General features: G+C 41.0%; 1 protein-coding gene across 2 annotated transcripts in view; it reads left to right on the forward strand.

The window, feature by feature from the left end:
* Positions 1 to 11,010, forward strand: part of LOC120944071 (dipeptidyl peptidase 4-like) — a 156,344-nt gene extending 145,334 nt beyond the window's left edge. For both annotated transcript variants that reach the window (XM_040357863.1, XM_040357862.1), the window contains 4 exons: positions 2,896 to 2,960; positions 5,903 to 5,975; positions 9,551 to 9,624; positions 10,485 to 11,010. In XM_040357863.1, the coding sequence (XP_040213797.1) occupies positions 2,896 to 2,960; positions 5,903 to 5,975; positions 9,551 to 9,624; positions 10,485 to 10,583 (311 nt within the window). In that variant the 3' untranslated portion in view covers positions 10,584 to 11,010. The remainder of the gene's footprint in view (positions 1 to 2,895; positions 2,961 to 5,902; positions 5,976 to 9,550; positions 9,625 to 10,484) is intronic.
* Positions 11,011 to 16,637: the final 5,627 nt, after the last annotated feature.

Genomic DNA, 16,637 nt, shown 5'->3' on the forward strand with positions numbered 1-16,637 from the left:
AGGGTTTCTGTACATAGAGAATCTCTCTGCAGCACTAGAGCTTCGAGAACAGATAATGCCAGTGGGAAGGAGAGCCCAGAACACCGAGGAGCTGCCAGGAACTTCAAATGGGCTTAGAGGGAAGACGATGAAAATAATCCAGGTTTATCAATTTGTAAAATTGTAATTTGAAGAGTGGAAATTATAGTTTACCCCTGGAATGAGCGTGATTCCTTTAACCACTTAAGCCCCGGACCAATATGCAGCCTAAAGACCCAAGGTGTTTTTACAGTTCGGGACTGCGTCGCTTTAACAGACAATTGCGCGGTCGTGCGACGTGGCTCCCAAACAAAATTGGCGTCCTTTTTTCCCCACAAATAGAGCTTTCTTTTGGTGGTATTTGATCACATCTGCGGTTTTTAGTTTTTGCGCTATAAACAAAAATAGAGCGACAATTTTGACTTTTTGCTGTAATAAATATCCCCCAAAAACATATATAAAAACATTTTTTTTCCTCAGTTTAGGCCGATACGTATTCTTCTACCTATTTTTAGTAAAAAAAATCGCAATAAGCGTTTATCGATTGGTTTGCGCAAAATTTATAGTGTTTACAAAATAGGGGATAGTTTTATTGCATTTTTATTTTTTTTATTTTTTTTACTACTAATGGCGGCGATCAGCAATTTTTTTCGTGACTGCGACATTATGGCGGACACTTCGGACAATTTTGACACATTTTTGGGACCATTGTCATTTTCACAGCAAAAAATGCATTTAAATTGCATTCTTTATTGTGAAAATGACAGTTGCAGTTTGGGAGTTAACCACAGGTGGCGCTGTAGGAGTTAGGGTGCACCTAGTATGTGTTTACAACTGGTTGGGGGTGTGGCTGTAGGAATGACGTCATCGATCGTGTCTTCCCTATAAAGGGAATGACGCGATCAATGCGCCGCCATAGTGAAGGACGGGGAAGCCGTGTTTACACACGGCTCTCCTCGTTCTTCAGCTCCGGGGAGCGATCGCGACGGAGCGGCTATAAACAAATAGCCGCGCCGTGGTCCCGGATCGCTCCCCGAGCGGACCCGACCGCCGCATGTAGCGGGGGGGTCCCGATCGGACCCCCCACCCGCTAATAGGCGAGGACGTACCTATACGCCCATGTGCCTGTACGTGCCATATTGTGGACGTATATGTACATGCGGTGGTCGGGAACTGGTTAAAGGTCCCACACAAGTTGGAATACGATCTGAAGGTTCCTTGGATTTGCTATTTAACCACTTAATCACCGCCCCATAGCCGGATTATGGCTACAAGGCGGTTCCTTAACTCTGGGAGGAAGTCCATGGATGTCCTCCCAGAGAATCGTTCCCGCGCGCCCCCTCGGGCCCGCACACACGATCATCTGTGCTTGCAGGTCCACGGGACCTGCAGCAACAAGGATCGCGGTAAAGGGCCAATGAATGCGGTTCTTTACCCAATGATGGCGTGATCACAAATGTACACACAGCTCCCTATGTGCTGCGTTAATGATTGTGGAAGTGAGCCAGACACAGAGCCGAGTAGGGGAAATTCCTTATGTGTGAGCCATTCATCTGCTGGACATGAAGTTTTAGTGCCCAATAGTGTCCAGCAGTGCCACATCTGTGCCATCTCTGCCCCATCAGTGCCACACCAGTGCCAAACCAGTGCCTATCAGTGCCACCTGTGCCCACCAGTGGCACCTATTATGAAGAAAAACATTTTTTTTGCAAAATTTTATAATAGAAATGAAGAAAAATTATTTTTTTTACAAAATTTTCGTTCTCTTTTTCAATTATAGCGAAAAAAATAAAAACCGCAGAGGTGATCAAATATCACCAAAAGAAAGCTCTATTTGTGTGAAAAAAAGGACACAAACTTAATTTGGGTACAGTGTTTTATGACTGAGTAATTGTCATTCAAAATGTGAGAGCACCGAAAGCTGAAAATTGGTCTGGTTATTAAGTGGGTTTAAGTGCCCAGTGGTCAAGTGGTTAATCGTATGAAGTTATATTGGATCATTTGTCACTTTTTAATCTTCTTCATTATCTGACCTACTATATACAATATGCTTCAGTTTATCAGGAAGCAAGCAATATAATCTATATTATCAAAAGTATTGGAACACCTGCCCTACCACAAACATGAACTTTTTAATGGCATCCCAGTCTTAGTTTGTAGAGTTGATTGAGTTGGCCCATCCTTTCCTGCTAAAACAACTCTTCTGGGAAAGCTGTTCACAATGTTTAGGAGTGTGTCTACGGGGATGGTTGACCATTCTTCCAGAAGAGCATTTGTGAGGTCAGGCACTGATGTTGGACAAGAAGACCTGGCTCGCAGTAAGCATATTCATGTGTTAGAACTGCCCAGTCAAAGTCCAATCCTAAATTTAATTGAGAATCTGTGGCTTGAAAACTGAAAATTGCTGTTCAGACGCTCTCCATCCAATCTGACAAAGCTTGAGCTTTTTTGCAAAGAATGGGCAAAAATGTCACTCTCCAGATGTGTAAAGCTGGTAGAGACACCCCCAAAATCACTTGCAGCTGTAATTGCAGTGAAAGGTGGTTCTACAAAGTATTGACTCCGGGGGACAAATGCACGCCACACTTTTTGGATATTTATTTGATTGTAAATAAAAATTACAATTACAATTTTATCATTTTCCTTCCACTTCACAATTATGTGCCACTTTGTGTTGGTCGATCAAACTCCAAAAAAAAATACATTTATGTTTTAGGTTTTAACATGACAAAATGTGGAAAAATTCAAGGGGTATGAATACCTTTTCAAGGCACTGTATGTATGTATCTGGCTAGACCATTGTTCTATGTGTTCATATACTGTATAAAGTATAGATCTAGTCATAAACAGTAATATATTGCTTTCTATAAACTACAGATAGTATTTATACAGAGAGATACATGAGCCTGCCTACACCAGAGGATAACCTGGAGAGTTATGAGGTATGATATCCTGTATTAGCAAACATTGGTTATTTTGTGTTTTTTCTTTTTACTGCCGTTTAGGATCTTTAGCCTTGTGTCAATCTCCCACAGACTCCTCCGTATGATGTAAACAACAAGCATAGAGAATTGGTGGACTTGGGTGTGTTCTAGTTATTTAAATGGGTCTTGCCGAACTTGCATAAAAACACAGGGCCACGAATCACTGTGAATGCACCTACCGTATTTTAGTGTACCAACGTCCCGATAAAGTGACAATGGAAATTAATGGACTAATACATTTTTTTTTTGCGGTACAGGTAGTTAATGTAAAAGATCTATAAATATTTATTTATAGAAAACGCATAGATAGAAACTTGTATACACAATTTCATAAGACAGTGTGAGCATATGATATTAGTTCATCTAACACCAAATAGGAGAAGGGTTTATACTTATGCAGATACATTCATAACATAGGAACGCATAGCATCAGAAAGGTATATATAAAACTCTCAGGCCGCGTACACACGACCGGTCCAAACTGATGAAACCGGACCGAAGTCCAGTTTCATCGGTCCAAACCGACCGTGTGCACGGCCCATCGGACTTTTGTCCTTCAGACCAAAGTTTTAGAACTTGCTTTAAAATCGAACCGAAGGATGGCTGACCATCGGTCAAAACCGATGGTTAGTACACAAAAGCATCGGTTCAAAACCCGCGCATGCTCAGAATCAAGTCGACGCATGCTTGGAAGCATTGAACTTCATTTTTTTCAGCACGTCATGTGTTTTACATCACCGCGTTCTGACCCGATCAGTTTTTGAACTGATGGTGTGTACGCACATCAGACCATCAGTCTGCTTCAGCGGTGAACCGATGAAAACGGTCCGTCGGACCATTCTCATCGGATGGATCGACCGTGTGTTTGAAGCTGAATCCGATATGCATAATAATAGATCTTGCTTTTACTCTCGACATGTTTTGCGTACAAGGCGCTTCATCAGGAGCATAGGAGTTGATTAATCGAATCTCAAAGAGTTGATCCAACCACTGATAATGGGGTAAGGAATGTACAACGCTTTTTACCTAACCAGCCTCCTGGGCATGTGGTAGGTGCTTGTTGAGTGTAGAAATCAAAAGGTGGGCTACAACACAAGCTGTTGGTAAACAGTGAAAATGGATAGGCGTGAAGGCCCTGATCGAAATCCCTCTGGCAGACCCTAGGCTTGAATAGACTCCAAATAGGAGATTGCGGCGCCTGTGCATATCCCTCTCCGCTCTCTGGTTTCCCCCCTGGCTGTTCTTGTTGCGACGGATAAGACACCATCATACCCACTGATAGGACTACCTCTCTGTAAGTCAGTGCTGAGGTGGTTACCTCTTCTCCAATGTTTGGCCAATTGGCTACCTGCTATTTGGAGTCTATTCAAGCCTGGGGTCTGCCAGAGTGATTTTGGTCGGGGCCTTCACGCCTATCCATTCTCACTGTTTACAAACAGCTTGTGTTATAGCCCAACCTTTTGATTCATACCGCCAAAAGTCCCGTGTTCTAGGTATTCACAGGGGTCAAGTCCTGGGAAAAAAAGTGTGGGAACTCACCCAAGATTCCCCCCTCTCCCCCACCTCAAAAATAAAAAAGTGTGTGTGTGTGTTATATATATATATATATATATATATATATATATATATATATATATATATATATATATATATATATATATATATATATATATATATATATATATATATATATATATATATATATATATATATATATATATAAAATACACAGTGGGGATCGAAAGTTTAGTCACCCCAGGTAAAAATTTGTATTAATGTGCATAACGAAGCCAAGGAAAGATGGAAAAATCTCCAAAAGGCATCAAATTACAGATTAGACATTCTTATAATATGTCAAAAAAGTTAGATTTTATTTCCATCATTTACACTTTGAAAATTACAGAAAACAAAAAAATGGCGTCTGCAAAGTTTGGCCACCCTGCAGAATTTATAGCATGCACTGCCCCCTTTGCAAAGCTGAGACCTGCCAGTGTCATGGATTGTTCTCAATCATTGTCTGGGAAGACCAGGTGATGTCAATCTCAAAGAATTTAAATGCCCAGACTCATCTGACCTTGCCCCAACAATCAGCACCATGGGTTCTTCTAAGCAGTTGTCTAGAAAACTGAAACTGAAAATAGTTGACGCTCACAAAGCTGAAGAAGGCGATAAGAATATAGCAAAGCGTTTTCAGATGTCTATAACCTCTGTTCGGAATGTAATTAAGAAATGGCCGTCATCAGGAACAGTGGAAGTTAAAGCAAGATCTGGAAGACCAAGAAAATTTTCAGACAGAACAGCTCGCAGGATTGTGAGAAAAGCAATTCAAAACCCACGTTTGACTGCACGATCCCTCCAGAAAGATCTGACAGACACTGGAGTTGTGGTACACTATTCCACTATAAAGAGATACTTGTACAAATATTGTATTCTGAACAGTAACTGAAATAATACTTGCGAAATCTAGGATCCTAACACGGTCACAGTCATTAAGCCCTACAAACTGCATTAGTCAGTGCTTAAAATAAAAACTGCCTGTGTTGAACCCAAATTCACCAACCACTTTTAAATCTGCTTTGGAAAAAGGCTAAAGATGAAAAAGTTTACTTCTGATCATGTGCTGTCTGGAAATACAAACCTTTTCCCATTAATAATCTTTCTTATGATAGCTAAGGATCCATAAGTGAAGAGGTAAGAGCATCTTTACAGATAAAAATACATTTTAAAGTTTAATTTTTTTGAAGGAAGATTGTGAGAAAATGGTCAATACCTTTTTCTATCCAGTGGTATACTATAATTCTCACTAGATCAGTGAGCGATAAAATTCAGTTTGTTTTACACTGTTCCGTATTTTTACTAGCTAAACCAAAAACTAATGAACTTTTCTTTTTTTTCTGCAGAATTCGACGGTCATGGCTAAAGCAGCGATGTTTAAGGATGTTGGATACCTCCTCATCCACGGCACAGCAGATGGTGAGTCTCCTCTAATTAGGCTTCTACTACCCATGACAGATTTCCAGCATCAAAACTGACAAAACAAAAACTTGATGGCCAAATGTTGTATTGTGATGACCGAGACAGAACAACACTAATTGTCTACAAATGTAAATTATTAGCTGTGTAATTATATCATATGAATCGAAATCTTCTGCTACTGAGATTCTACCACATGTTCAGTGTTAACTGTTTTTGCTAATGAAAAGGATTTATCAGCACATCAAAGAGATTTGGGCGTCTATGGTTAAAGTACCTTCTCTGTGACCTAACTCCAACAGACTATGGGGCCTCTTCTATAACCCCATGTTTCTGCACGCATAGGGCCAAATACACACAGGTATTATGAAATCTTAACTTGCAAATGTTATTCTGAAGAACATCAGTTTCAGTAGGTATTTTCTAAAAAAATTTAAAGCCTTCTTAAAACCTGTAGGGCCCTAAAGCAACCTTCACCTTCAGTCCAATAGTGATGACTACAGAGATCAATGAGAGTGATATCTATTGCTTTACAGCTACCCTGTAGCCAATTATACTATTGAAATAAGGCACGCTCCTCTAAATAAGAGTTCATGTATTTACCTCTCCTACTTTCGGTGCCACTGAATGCCACTCTGAAGAGGAATTCTCCCCAATATCTGCTGGGAAACCGAAACTTCCAGAAATGTTGATCTCCTATGTTACCATTAAGTGCTCAATGGTTCCTCCAATCCACATCACTATTGTTTTAGGTTAGGATGAGAGGGTTGTCATGAGGAACTGCTGATCACTGCAGGGGTCACAGGAGACTTTTGAAAATACTGGTTTCTCATCAGACTCCAGAAGTTGATTCCTCTTCATTGGAGCAGCAGGAGAACAGTAATTCAGTTCTTCTTTGCAAGAAACTGCTTTATTTCAATTGTTCTTTAATTATTACTCCCAGGTGTAGCTTAATGGTGCTTTAAAGCTACACCTAATTCAGAACTAAAAATGAAAGTGTACGCCATGTTTTTTGTTTTGGACAGCAGTGAGGGTATAGAACCCCTGCAAGGGTTTTACTTCTGTCTGTCTTTCCTTTATGGCAGATTTACTCTGCCCTGCTGACCAATGTCAAAGTTGGTTCAACCCCAAGTTCATCCAAACTTTAGGTGTCATTGCTGGTCAAACCCAGTTTACACCAAACCCAAGCTCATCTCTGGTTGTTGCCACAGCAACAATAAAGGGGAAAATTTCCATGGGGACACTTGTGGAAAACTTTCTAACAATTCACCTTGCTTCCATTTATTGGTAATCTTTTGGTCTGTGAACCTTTTGTTCAAACATTTAGGCTACCTTCACAGAGCCAATTGTCTGCATTCTGCGGGTTCTAGTGGCAGATTCTTGCCGGTAGAATGACAGGGCATGTGAATAGTAGTGGCCAGTCAGCCTCTTTAAATGAATGACAGACTGACAGTGGCAACTGCTTATCACATGTAGCCACACACCGCATGTTTACCTGAGAATATCCTTGCCTGGATGCAGTTGGCTGTGTCTAGGCTCGGACATCCGTAGGTGTGGCTACATGAAGAGACCACTGTCGACCTGTCATTGGTATATATAGACTGACCAGCAGCTGCTGTGCACATGACCTAGCCGTGTGGAAGAAGCCTTATAATTCAAATCTTTCCAAACACACTCCCTCTAGTCTAGTCAGATTGTCAATACTGAGACAGTTCTCACAACAGTTTCTATTACAAAAGATACCGCGCTATTAGTCCAGGGAACCAAAGCTACTAGCACCACAATTAACAAACCGTTGTGTAGAAGTAAATATAGTACAAGTGCTGCACTTGTAAATGTGATTCAATATAGGTAAAGATATAAATCAAAATGTGCATAAGCCAAATGAAAAACATCAACAAATATTTAGTACATTCTCTATAATGTGCAACGTACATATAGAAAAAAAATAGTGTTTGACTATTATAGGCCAAATATGATGGTGAAAAAAATCCACTTAATATATAGGGATGAGCCCGATGTTCGTGTCGAACGTAAGCTCAACTCAAACATCGGGTGTTCGCCGAATAGCGAATAATTTGCGGTGTTCGTGGCAAATTCGAAAGCCGTGGAACACCCTTTAAAAGTCTATGGGAGAAATCAAAAGTGTTAATTTTAAAGGCTTATATGCATGGTATTGTCATAAAGTGTTTGGGGACCTGGGTCCTGCCCCAGGGGCCATGCATCAATGCATTTTTTGTTCAGTTCCTGCATCAAAATTACATTTCTAAAGGAAATAAAGTCATTTAAAACTGTGTGGCCCTTCAGGTCTGGTATGGATATTAAGGGGAAAACTGCGCCAATTTTTTTTTTTAAATGGTGTAGGGGTACCCCTCAAATTCCATACCAGACCCTTCAAGTCTGGTATTTATTTTAAGGGGAACCCTGTGCCAAAATAAAAAAAAATGGTGTAGGGGTCCCCCCAAAAATTCATACCAGACCCTTATCCGAGCACGCAACTTGGCAGGCCACAGGAAGAGAGGGGGAATGAGAGAAAGCCCCCCTCCTGAACCGTACCAGGCTACATGCCCTCAACATGGGGAGGATGCTTTGAGGGTCTGTGACCCCCAAAGCACCTTGTCCCCTTGTTGATGGGAACAAAAGCCTCACCCCCACAACCCTTGTGGTTGTGGGGGTCTACGGGCAAGAGGCTTATCGGAATTTGGGAGCCCCCTTTAACAAGGGGAACCCCATATCCTGGCTCCCCCCTATGTGAATTAGTAACGGGGTGAACAGTTCCGCCTCCATTGGAGGCGCCCACCGAGTGACGCTACTCCCGCCGTGACAGCTGTTATAGAGCTGAGGGCGGGCTGGTGACATGTACGGGTGACCCCACCCCCTCTGATGCCATGGGGTTTCCTCTATATGTCACCGGTTGGCCCCGCTGCGTTTCCCTGTGCTGTCAGAGGGGGCGGGGTCACCAGTACACGTCACCGGGTGGCCCCGCCCTCAGGTATATAACAGCTGTCAGGGCGGGAGTTTCCGGCTTCATGCCAGTCTGGACGTTGAAAGAGGCGGATCACGGATTGGGTCTCCCTGTGGGACGGAAGGCCCGGTAAAAGCGGCAGAAGGCAGTTGGAGGGGGGATGTCCCCTCCCGCTCCTCCGGCATAACAACTGAGCAGCTTTTAGCCGCATTGGTTGTTATCCCTGGAAAGCCGACCGCCCGCTCTAAAAAACAGTACTGCTGCAGGCATCATTCCCGGTATAACCCCCTAAAGCCAAGGCCGCATATATGCATAAGCTCGGCACAAAGGGGTTAAACCACATTGGTTCACTGATTTGAAAGAATTTCCAAATACTCATGTTGCATGTATGACAGTATTAATGCTATATTTGTATCAAATTTATTTTTACCATAGTTTTCATAGTTCTGCAGGCTTGTATTTCAGTTTTATGTTTTCTAGTATTAGAAAATAGTGCTTAAAATACATTGGTTGCTGACGAAAAACACCCCTTTTTTTTTCTAAAATTACCTGTCCAGCAATACAAAACCATGATGTAATCAATTTACTGATCTTTTTGTTTCTTTTCCAGATAATGTGCACTTCCAGCAAGCAGCCCACATCTCAAAGGCACTTGTAGATGCAGGAGTAGACTTTGAAAGCATGGTAAATGTTTTATAGTATTTATACAGTGCTATAAGCATGTGTCTTTATGTAACCATTTACATCTACAGTATGCATTTTTTTTTACATTTTAATGTTTATTTGCATATGCAGAGGATTGCTATCAATAGTGCTAGTTCACATTCTGTATATACAGTACATTGGCATGCATTAGCCAAAAGTCACATTGTGTTATAAGGCAATGCATCATGAAGTGAAGTGCATCAAAAATGCATCTCAAAAATGCACTGCAATTCTAGCACGTAAGTGTGAGTCCAGCCTAAAGGTAATCTGTGGGTTGTGGCACAGACAAAATGACAGGTATAGACCCTGAAAGTGGTGCAACACTCTTCACACTACAGAAACATATAAAACCTTTTTAATGTAAAACCACACTCTTCATGCAGTTATTATACATGACCTTAGCTTCTTGGATACCTAACCATTATATTTATGTGACTTGTTGGACATCCCATTCTAAAACCATGGGCATTATTATGGAGTTGCCCCCCCCCCTTTAAACTACAATAGCTTCCCCTGTTCTGGGAGGGTATTTCACAAGATTTTGGAGAGTGTCTGCAGGAAGTTGTGCCCCGTCAGCCTAAATAGCATTTGTAGGGTCAGGTACTGATGCTAGATGAGAAGACCTAGCTCACAATCAAAGTTCCAGTTTATGCCAAAGCTGTTCAGCAGGGTTGAAGTCAGAGTTTTGTGTAGGCTATTTGAGTTCCTCAACACCAAACTTCTCAAGCCATGTCCTTCTGGTCCTGGCATTGTTCACCTGAACTCAAAATTGAAAGGTGTGTGTACACATACTTTTTGCCACATAGTGTATTATTATTACTCTCTATTTCTTTTTTTAGTGGTATACAGACAAAGACCACGGAATAAGCGGTTTGGCAAACAGACACATCTACACCCATATGAGTCATTATCTGAAGCAATGCTTTAATCTGCAGTGATCAAAGACAATCTATTCATTTGTGCCATGGTTGACCGGTGGACTGTAGCCATTTTGAATCCTTAGGACAACCAAAGAAGCAACACACAAGGCAAATAACTTGGAAAACTACTGTAGGAATTAATAAATAAATTAGGAGCACAGTTAAATGGACATGCTTTCAGTCATGACTGAAAGCGTGGGTGATATTTATGAAGATCTCTCGCCCACTAATTCTAAATTATATTGCTAATTAGGAGAGTAAACTATTTATGTATGAATGTCAAACTTGTACTGTGTTTTCTATTAACCAAATTAGGAAGGAGAGTTCTGGAGAAAAGATTTTGTATACTGGAGAATATGGACTCTTAATATGAATATGTTTCATATGTGTATTAAGTAGCTTGTAATGTAAAAGGGATGTACTCGACAATACTGTCCCAATGAAAAAAATATATATATATTACACCTGTTAATTATTTGACTACTAAAAATAAAAATAAATACCTTTTATCAGTTAAATCCTAGCAAACACTTTTTTGCTTAGAAGCTTTATCAGGATTTTATTGCTGTCTGTGCCCCTGTTGGGGAGACTGCCCCTCAATTCCTGTCTCTGTGACAGGTGTCAGTGTGACAGGCAGAGAGAATAAATCCCTTCAATAAGCTGCAAGATTTTTTTTTACTTAGAGTAGGGAACAGATAGAGCCTCTCTTATAGCTAGATTCACAAAGAGTTAAGCCGGCGTATCAGTAGATACGCCGTCGTAACTCTGAATCTAAGCCGTCGTACATTTAAGTGTATTCTCAAATTGAGATACACTTAAATGTAGCTATGATACGACTGCCTGTGCCATCGTATCTTAGCTGTCTAGTTCCGCCGGCCGCTAGGGGCGTGAACGCTGATTTACGCTTAGAATGCGTAAATCAGCGAGATACGCCTACTCACGAACGTACGCTTGCCCGTCGCAGTAAAGATATGCCGTTTACGTAAGGCGTAAAGTTAGTCGAACAAAAAGCTGGCCTAGCCAATGTTAAGTATGGCTGTCGTTCCCGCTTCGATTTTTTAAAATTTTACATCGTTTACGTAAGTCATCCGTGAATGGGGCTGGACGTAATTTACGTTCACGTCGAAACCAATATGTCCTTGCGGCGTACTTTGGAGCAATGCACACTGGGATATGTCCACGGATGGCGCATGCGCCGTTCGTTAAAAACGTCAATCATGTCGGATCATGGTTTATTTACATAAAACATGCCCACCTCTTCACAATTTGAATTAGGCGCGCTTACGCCGGCCCATTTACGCTACGCCGCCGTAACTTAAGAGGGAAGTGCTTTGTGAATACAGCACTTGCCTCTCTGACTTACGGCGGCGTAGCGTAAAGACAATGCGCTACGCCGGCTAAAAAATACGCCGCCCTACGTGAATCCAGCAGTGTGTCTTGTTTTGCTTTCTGAGGCACCGCTTTGGAGTTTTTGCCCAATAAGTGCCACCAGGAGTGGACGTGCATCACACTGCTGCAACAGTACAGAGGTTATTATGAAAGTTTATTTTTCTAAACACCCTAAATGTCCAAAGCGGATCCCTGTTTCCTGTCACTTTAAATACTTTGTTTTGACCAAGCTGGTCCAAACTAACTACTTCCTTCACTAAGTGCTGCACTGACTCTAAGCATGGTATTAACTGTATGTAGCGTGAGCTCAGTTCCAGTTGTGAGACAGACTTTCCATCTGGCACCCAGAATAAAATAAAAATTGGTCTGAGCAGACTAAGCCGATCATAGGCAGCTTTATATTCTGTGAATAAATACAAAGCATCCTCTGATTGGCTGGGGTAGAGAGACTGGCTGATGTCACACTCTTCCACTCGGCCAATCAGAGGCAGCTTTGTATTCACACACATATTCAACTTCATACCAATTCTATTATATAACTTGCCAACATTCCCAATAGTCTTACTTTTACCTCCTAAGTAATGTACTTGCAATGTTTATTTTTAAAGAATAGATGACAGTAGCAAGTAAGGCAAGCTTTGCTCTTAACAATCATTCTCTGATTTTGTGTTAAAGGAGTTCTCTGACCTAAAACTTTTAACCCCCGCTGTGCCCGGGCTGTAAAACTATACAAAATAAACTTTCACTTACCTGCCTACGATCCCCCGTTGTTCTGATATCGCCGTCCCGGTCTCTTCCGCTTCCTGCGTGTCGGTGACTCATAGTGCGCTCAGCCTATCAGCGGCCGCGACGGGACATTGCTGCGGCCGCTGATAGGCTGAGCGCACTATGAGTCACCGACACGCAGGAAGCGGAAGAGACCGGGACCGGAGAACGGGACGGCGATATCGGAACAACGGGGGATCGTAGGCAGGTAAGTGAAAGTTTATTTTGTATAGTTTTACAGCCAGGGCACAGCGGGGGTTAAAAGTTTTAGGTCAGAGAACTCCTTTAAATGTTGCTGGGTATTTATAAATATAATAGATTAGCAAATATATTCAGGAATTTGGCAGATCTCAACTTTTTTGGTCAAATGTCAATTTTAATAATGTGTACAGTGACTTCTTCGATCTACAAAAAACCTTGGAATATATGAATCTTTATTGCCTATTTATGATTTGCATTAATATCCATAAACAAGTCTATACGCAGAGCATTTGTGATCTGCAGAAAATGATCAGATTTGCCGAATTGGCCCAATGTACTTATTGTAATATGTTGGAAACTGAAGGTTTCATGAGATGTTTTTTTTTTTTGTAAAATACATTATATAGTATCTGAGTAGATGTTTCTAAATATGTTTACAACACATTCATAAAACATCCTTTCTGTAAATTCTGCTGTGGAAGAAAACAATAAAGATGTGGCCTGTGCAGGCTTTTATTGATTGTTGTGTAGAATTTTTGTGACACCCGTAATTACTTATCACCAATAAAAATACAGTTTTAACTGAAGCATATTTAAGCGGCACTCACAGCTGTATTCAATGAACCCTTGCAAAGCGGACTAAGAACAGTCTACCTGAAAGTAGTGGAGAAAGGACATTCAGTTTTTTTTTCTAAATGCTGATATCACTTTTTGACCATGCTGGCTATGAGTAGGTGGATTTGTAAAGCCTAAATTCACACTATGTGAAATGTGTGAACACTCACTTCAATAATCTGATCATGAGATGATAAAATAAGTAAGCAGGGATTTTCTTTTTACAATTTGATAATATAAATTAATCTACACAAATTTTATTGTGTGAACATTCTCAAATTATTTAGTACATTAGACTCAATCTGTTGTGTCAACGAAACAGGTTTTTGTTCTCTCAGAGAATATAAATGATAACAAAAACATTTCTTTCACTCATGCTTAGTGTTTGGCAGAAGCTATTTATTATCAATCAGCTGTGTTTACTCTTTTTAAATCATAATGGCAACAGAAACTACCCAAATGACCCTGATCAAAAGTTTACATACCCGAGTTAATACCTTGTATTGCCCCCTTTAACATCAATGACAGCTTAAAGACTTTTCTGGTATTTGTGGTTGGGGCTCTTTATCTTCTCGGATGCTAAAGCTGCCCATTCTGCTTGGCAAAAAGCCTCCAGTTCCTGTAAAAAAAACGTACCTGTTTTTGCTACATTAGGGAAGTGAACGAGGCCTGACAACTGAGTGTCTCCGTCCGCTCCATCCTAAGTACTTGTATAAATATGAATGTACACTATGCAATCAGTACAATTTCCTTTAGATTTACTAGAACTATGGAATTGGAGGATACATCTGACCAAGGGCCTATCAAATCTGACAGGCCCTTGTAGTACATCTGATCTAAAGGAGATTGTACAATTAGATTGTATAGGTAATGGATGGAAGGTGGTATTGTAATGAGGGTGTTGTGTTCCAGAGTGATGAACACACCCTCTTCTGTGAGGCAACAAGGAAGTGAAGGCTTCTGGGAGATTACCTAACCGGAAGTGAATGTTGAGAAACTCTACAAGAAGTGATGGAATCTGAAAATCCCTTTTAAAAATACACATACACTCACAAGATTTAAAACCTCCTGTGGATAAGGAAAGTGAGAGAAAAGCACTTTGGGATTGCTGGGCCAGAAATGGCATTTGAAAATGCTTCAATTTATTATGAAAACTGAAATTCGGCCCAAAAAGGTGAACTTATCCTTTAAAGCTGCAAGTTTTTTAACACAATGGTCAACACAGTCTCTACTAGGGGCTCCCTCTCCCATTGATATGCCATGCTGCTAAGTGAATCATTGAAATAATTTCCCTTGACTGCAGAAGAGAGGTGGGAGATGGACTGCTCTTCAAGCAGTGCCCCAATGTTCCCTTAACGTGGCACAAAGGCTCATGCAATTTTTTTTTAAATCTTGCAACAGCCAGGCTACACAAATTGGGCATATAATTTAATTTGGTGGTGTCCCAAATTACATATATGCTGGGTAAGGGTAATGGACACTTTCATCACTGTGTTTAAGATCTCTGTCCCACTTGACCCCAAACCATGTCTTTTAGACAATTTTTAATTACCGGGTCCTACTTTTTTCAAGCCCAGAGAGTTCTACTTATGTATTGGAAGTTTGCTGATTCTCCTTCCCATAAGGAGTGGGTACAGTGTATGGGTGAACCTACTCACACTGGAGAAGTACATTTATCAGCATAGGGGATGCTCCTATAAATATGAAAATCTTTGAGGTCCATGGTTGGACACCCCAGTCTTGAGTCTACTTGATGTGGTCGTGGACAGACTACTCCTTGGTTAAGCCATTTCCCTTTGGTTATGGAATTTGACGGAGCATTTAAACACATCTGTCTGAGGTCCTGGCTGTAACTTATGCTTTATATCAACAGTATAAATGTAACAAATATGTGTGGGAGGGGTGTGCTATGTTTTTATCACTAAGCAAATCAAACTGTGTATATGTGTTTGAAGGTATTTGAGAAGATGTCTTGGAATTGCTGTATAAACACTGTTTTTCTTTTTTTTTCAATAAAACCTTACTTGATTAATAAAAAAAGTCTGCAAGCTTTCAATACACTGCTCCCTATGTCTCAAATGTGTCCTATAGTGAAATAGGAGCCAATTGGAGAAACCACAGAGCACAAAGGGAACCAGGAATCCAACACTCAGGCCTTGTACACATGACCGTTTTCCTCGACAGAATAAATCAAGAAACTTGGTGGCAGAGCTTTTTTGCCGAGGAAAACGGTCGTGTGTATGTTTTTCGTCGAGAAAACTGTCGTGGATCTCGACAAGCAAAAAAAGAGAACAAGTTCTCTTTTTCCTCGTCTGGAGTCTCAATTTCCTCGCCGTGTTTCTCATCGGGCTGGTTTACTACGAGAAACACGTTTGTGTGTATGCTTAGAAACCCACGCATGCTCAGAATAAAGTATGAGACGGGAGCGCACCTTCGGTAAAAGTAGCATTCGTAATGGAGATAGCACTCTGTAACGGACTAAAAAGAGTGAATCGTCTCTTACCAAACTTTTACTTAACACGCAGTAACATGAGATTAGTAAAAGCAGCCCCAAGGGTGGTGCCAGGGGAATGGAACTTCCCCTTTATAGTGCTGTTGTACGTGTTGTACGTCACCGCGTTTGAGAACAACGAGATTTTGTCTTGACAGTGTGTACGCAAAGAAAGCTTGACAAGATTCTCGACAAGCCTGACAAGGAACTCGTCGAGGAAAACTATGTTTCTTTTACGACAAGTTTCTCGGTCGTGTGTACGAGGCCTCACAGAAATGTCCGATTCTGAAGATTCTTCAAGCACTGGAAACTTTTCACTACAGTGAACTCTGGCGGCGTAGGTGGCAGAGGGGTCAGTAGTAACTCTTTTGTAGGTTGGGGTTCTTTTTTATTGTATTTTCATTTCAGTTCAAATAAAAGGACTTTGATTCACAGTGAAGATAGGGGCTAGTTTCATACACAGGGCAACCCCTTGAATCTCTCAGATGTATCCCTAGGCACGCCTGCCGCATCCTGAGAACCACCAATAAATTGGGTGTTATGTATACTTTAGGTAAAACAGGGTAAGATGATGGGGGAAGGGAGATTTTTACCCACCTTCCTATATAGTA

The sequence above is a fragment of the Rana temporaria genome, chromosome 6, assembly GCF_905171775.1.
Source record: "Rana temporaria chromosome 6, aRanTem1.1, whole genome shotgun sequence".
NCBI classification, from domain to species: domain Eukaryota; kingdom Metazoa; phylum Chordata; class Amphibia; order Anura; family Ranidae; genus Rana; species Rana temporaria.